At 37.9% G+C, this 5,605-nt stretch overlaps 1 protein-coding gene across 1 annotated transcript; it reads left to right on the forward strand.

Annotated features, from left to right (window-relative positions):
• Window positions 1-1,230: 1,230 nt before the first annotated feature.
• SPIN4 (spindlin family member 4) lies at window positions 1,231-1,980 on the forward strand. The gene has a single exon (XM_004380090.1). The coding sequence runs from the start codon at window positions 1,231-1,233 to the stop codon at window positions 1,978-1,980; it is 750 nt and encodes a 249-aa protein (XP_004380147.1).
• Window positions 1,981-5,605: the final 3,625 nt, after the last annotated feature.

Raw genomic sequence — 5,605 nt, forward strand, 5'->3', positions numbered from 1 at the left:
AATAATGTGGGAAAATCCTTATGATATAAATAAAAAAGGAAGCTATAAATGTATGAAATAAGCTACAATTTTGTAATATATAAGCATAAATTTATTAACTAGAGATAAATTAGGACTGTTAATATTTTGATGTAAGTCTAGATGGTAAGATTAAAGTTAGTTCCATCTTTTATTTCACTGAATTAAAAAAAAAAAAAACAACAACTCCACAATAGCAGTATATTTCCTTTATGTTCAGAAAAAAATATTTACAAAAATCAGTACCAGGAATGATCAGGTAGAAAATATAAAGAAGAATTTGGATCAAGATGGTGGACTGTACACAAGCTTTTCTTCTCCAGTCTCAAATTCCTTAAACTGAAAGAAAATAATTTGTATGTATAAACTCTGCGCGTGTGTTGAATATTATTAAAAACAAACAAAAAAACAAAGTCTTTGTGAGGAATTCCTGCAAGATAGAAAGCAGATGGAGCAGCGCTGAAGGAGGCTGGCGGGGGGAGGCAGGTTGCTGGAGGGGAGGAGGAGGGGAGCCGGCCTGTCTGGCTCTGGTTTGAGGGAAGCGGCCTGGGAAGCATGATGCAATGAGGGAGTGATCGCCTGTGTCTATGTGAACTGAACGCAAGCGCGCTGACCAGCCGGGCTGCTGGCGGGGGGCGGGGCAGAGGTGAAGGCGGGCTCTGAGGGGGCGAATCCCTGAAGCGGCAAAAACCGCCGCGCCAGAGGGAGTCCAAGCTGACGCGCGCTGCGAAACAGAGGCTCTGCGGGCTCTTAAGAGTCTGGCTGCTGTCTGTACCTTTGCCGCTGCAGCCTTCTCTCTCATCCCTTGCCTGCTCTTCCTGTTGTCTCCTCCTCCATCACCGTGCCGCAGCCGCAGCAGAAGCGACAACAAGAGCTAAGTTAAGTGGTCGATTCTGGGACGTGGGGTCGTGAATTGGGGCGGGCTGAAGGCGCGGGCAGCACACGCGAGCCCGCCATCTCCTGCGGCAGCCGCCACTGCTGCAGTCTTCCCTCCCTCTCTGGCGGGAGAGGAAAGCACTGTCAACAGGCACACGCCACCCGAGTGCCTGCAGCGGGCGTTAGAGCGTTTCTGCTAAGCCTTGCGCTGGTGGAAGGGAGGACAGAAGAGGACTCTGAGATCCCGAAAAAATATCTCATATTAAATAGTGTTCACTTTCTGTCAGCTTAACTGAGCAAGCGGCAGTTTTGCCCAAGTCCCCTACAAACCAAGCCATGTCGCCCCCGACCGTGCCTCCCATGGGCGTAGATGGTGTGTCCGCATACCTGATGAAAAAAAGACACACCCACAGGAAGCAGCGGCGTAAGCCCACTTTCCTCACCCGTAGGAACATCGTGGGCTGCCGCATTCAACACGGCTGGAAGGAAGGGAATGAACCAGTGGAGCAGTGGAAGGGCACTGTGCTCGAGCAGGTCTCCGTGAAGCCCACTCTCTACATCATCAAATATGACGGCAAAGATAGTGTCTATGGACTAGAACTGCTTCTTGACAAGAGAGTTTTGGCACTAGAAATCCTTCCTGAGAGAGTGCCAACTCCTCGCATCGATTCACGCTTGGCAGATTCCTTGATAGGCAAGGCAGTGGGGCATGTGTTTGAGGGCGAGCACGGCACCAAAGATGAATGGAAGGGCATGGTCCTGGCCCGAGCACCAGTGATGGACACTTGGTTTTACATCACCTACGAAAAAGATCCGGTCCTCTATATGTACACGCTGCTGGATGACTACAAAGATGGTGACCTGCGCATCATTCCAGATTCCAACTACTATTTCCCTATGGCAGAACGGGAGCCAGGAGAGGTGGTAGACAGCCTCGTGGGCAAGCAAGTGGAGCACGCCAAAGATGACGGGTCCAAGAGAACAGGCATTTTCATCCATCAAGTCGTCGCCAAGCCGTCAGTCTACTTCATTAAATTTGATGATGATATTCACATTTATGTCTATGGTTTGGTGAAAACTCCCTAAATTCATTGTGCTCTTTGCAAAAGTTCTGGAACTATTAAATGTAAAACGGTTCACGTTGTAGTGATTGTGTACTTTTGAAAACAGTCTTGGTGTTAGAGATTCTGGAAAGTTGATAGTCTTATCGTGCCTCCAAATCTTACGTTGATTAGCTCCACAGTTTTGCCCCAAGTGTACTTTGATACTTTTGATACCTTGTTCTGTAATTGAAAATTTAAATTGGGTACTAATAGAAAATTAACAGGTGTTCAAAACCTTTGGAACAATGCAAAACTAGATAAAAATTAATCATGTAACCCCAGCCATCTCCCTCACCCTTTTTCCTACCTTTACCCCAGATAACGTGTTAAGAACTCTAAGCATGTGCTTTCACGTTTTCCCCATGCTCAAACAAAACATTTGCTGTTGTACTCTTCCCTGTAAAAAATGATAAGCCACATGGCATTTCTCTGTAATTGCTTTTCTTACTTGGCATATCAATGACATCCATCCTGATCAGTAGCTGCATATCACTTTACCAGTCTCTCAATGGCTGCATGCACAGTACTCCATAGTTGTACCAAAAAGGTATTCAATCATTCCTTATTGAAGGTCATTCATATTATTTTCTTTTTTCCCCACCATAACATTTCTACAATACATACTGGTGCTTTCATTTCTATAGGTTAGATTCTCAGAAATGAGATTGTGGGTAGATGTACGTCTAATTTTAAGAGATATTACAAGGTCACCATCCAGAATGAGACTGCCGATTTTCCAACATCCTGTCCAGCACTTTAGTTTTTTTTTTTTTTGCAAACCTAAAGTGTGAAAATTACATTGTATTGTTTGTTACATTAATTTGCTTTCACCCGACTCTCAAACCCACTGCCACCGCGTCGATTCCAACTCATAGTGACCTCATAGGGTTTCCAAGGCTGTAAATCTCTATGGAAGCAGACTGCCACATCTTTCTCCTGTGGAGCCACTGGTGGTTTCTAACCACCTATCTTTCAGTTAGCAGTCAATTGCTTTAACCACGTGCCATCAGGACTCCTTTACCTGACTCCAGTGAGGTTATTTTTTCATATGCTTATTGACCATTTGGACTTTTTTCTTTTGTGATTTGCCAATTCTTATCTTTTGTTCATTTTTATATTAAATTGGTGACCTTTTCCTTATAAATTTGTGGGACTTCTTACTGCATGGTGCATATTAATCATTTGTAGCTCATGTGTGTTAGGATATTTTCATTAATCTTGACTTTTGTTATCTTATACTTTAAAATTTTTTAAAATTTTAGGTAGTCAACTCTTTTACTGCTTTTTTTATTTCCTATCTTTCTCAGATGGATGCCCCTATCCCAAGTCATACAAATATTCACCTACATTTTTTTTTCAAAAAAAGTATTATTATTACAGTTTAAATGTCTGATCCATCTGGACTTTATTTTTGTATATGGCATAAGATAGAAGTCCAATTATACATTTTGTTCAAGTTGGCTACTTGATTTCAAATTCTCAAGCCAATATCATATTGTTTTAATTATACTGACCTGACCATAAATTTTAGAACCTGGTAAAGTAAGTCTCCCCTCATTAGTTTTTTTTTTTTTTCTTTTATGCAATTTGTCCTCTTAGACATTCATTCTTTCATATGAAATTTAAAAGCGTTTTTTTTCCCACATTTAAAAATTCTGTTATCTTAATTGGAGTTGTATTGAATTTCTGCATTCCTGTTTGGAGGACAATTTTAATAATATTAATTCTTAACACTCAAGAAATTTGGTACATCATTAAAATATTTGGTCTTGTTTTTGTAATTTTCTTCATAGAGGGCCACCATTCATGCTTGCATATATTTTAAAGTATTTTTCAGGTTTTTAGTCACATTTTGAATTTTTTCCCCTCGTCTGTAAATTGTTATTGATAATGTAGACAACTTACACATTTTGTATTTTTATCTTCTATCTAGTCAGTTTACTAAATGGTCTAAATTAGTATGGTTTTTTTTTTTAAATAGAATATTTTGGACTTTCTATATACCTGAAATTAGAGATAATTTTATTTTTTCTAAAGTTTATACTGATTATCATATTAGCTGGATTCTCCAAAATAATGCTGAGTAGCCACAGACATGTCTATCATTCTTAATTTTCATGGAAATGTCTTTAGTATTTCCTGTTAACATGGTATTTGCTCTTGGTTATTGGTAAGTAGTTATTACCATGTTTAGGGAATTTCTTCTATTCCTGTTTCACATAGCATTATTACTAGAAGTGGCACCTAAGTTTTATCAAGTGTCTTTTTGGTGTCTATTGATAAAACCATGTGATGTTTTTCCTTTAATTTGTTGATGTAATGAATTATAGTGGCAGTTATTTGATGTTGAACCAAAAGATGAAATAAGTTCTACTTGGTCATAGTATAATACTTATTTGCCACATTGCTGGATTTTATTTACCAATATTTTATTTAAAATTATTGCATTTACATAATTTTAAGGGTAAGTTATATTTTTTATCTTTCTTATACTCTCTTTATCAAGTATTGTTGTTAAAGTTATGCCAGCTTTAAAAACTGAATTGATGACATTTCAGTCTTTTCCTGTGGTCTGGAATGGTTGAAATAGCACTGGAATTACAGTGTTTGGAAAATTGGAATTTTTTTAAAGTTAATTAGTACTAAACTGTAAAACAATCCAATCCTGGTAACCCTTTTGATGTTAGATCTTTCATCAGATTTGTCATCTTTTCATTGATAATTGGTCCATCCAAACTTTATATTAGGAAAAAATGTATATTCTTTGTGAAATACAAAGTTGTCTCATTATTATCAAGTTTCTTGATTGTATTATTCAGATTCTTTATGTCCTTGCTTATATATCAACTATATCTGTCAAATTCTGAAAAGATTGTAATAAAATCATCAGTTATTATAATGTTTTACATTCTCTCTGTACTCTTTTTTAATTTGAAGAATTAAAACAGAATATAGGAAAGCATGAAAGATATTAAAAAAATTTTTTTTGTTTACCTCCACCCGAATTTAACAGATGTCAGTATTTTGGCATATTTGCTTTAGATATAGATTTATGTTTTAAACAATCAGAACATTACAGAAAGAAAATCCCTTTCCCAGTACCAGACCCTCTTCCTTCATCTCCAGGGGCACAAACTATCATGAATTTGGTGTGAATCTTGCCCATGTTTTATATATTTACTACAAATATAAACATAAGATACAATAGTATTGATTTTTGTGCTTTTATGTAATTCCAACATGAGTGGTAAACTTGTTGTTGTTGTAGGAATCTATTTAAAATGGATTGCAACAACAACAACCAATAAAGTTGTCCTTAAAATGCCAGTTATTGGCCCTAGCCATGGTCCTGGTGATTGAATAAAAAATTGGAACTTATGTCCTGGCTGGACAAGAGACAGACAGCTACCACCCACTCCTGATGTCTAGGTCAGAAAAGGGCCTTATATTGTTCCATGATGAGATCAGGTTCATCACTTCTCCTGACACTCAGGGGGAGGTTGGCTGTAGTTTGGGACATAACAGTAAACCAAACAAAAATGTTGCTTCCATATGTATACATATATATGTGTTTATACATATATATATATGTATATATACACGTATAT

The sequence above is a fragment of the Trichechus manatus genome, unplaced genomic scaffold (genome assembly GCF_000243295.1).
Source record: "Trichechus manatus latirostris isolate Lorelei unplaced genomic scaffold, TriManLat1.0 scaffold00070, whole genome shotgun sequence".
Lineage (NCBI taxonomy): Eukaryota > Metazoa > Chordata > Mammalia > Sirenia > Trichechidae > Trichechus > Trichechus manatus.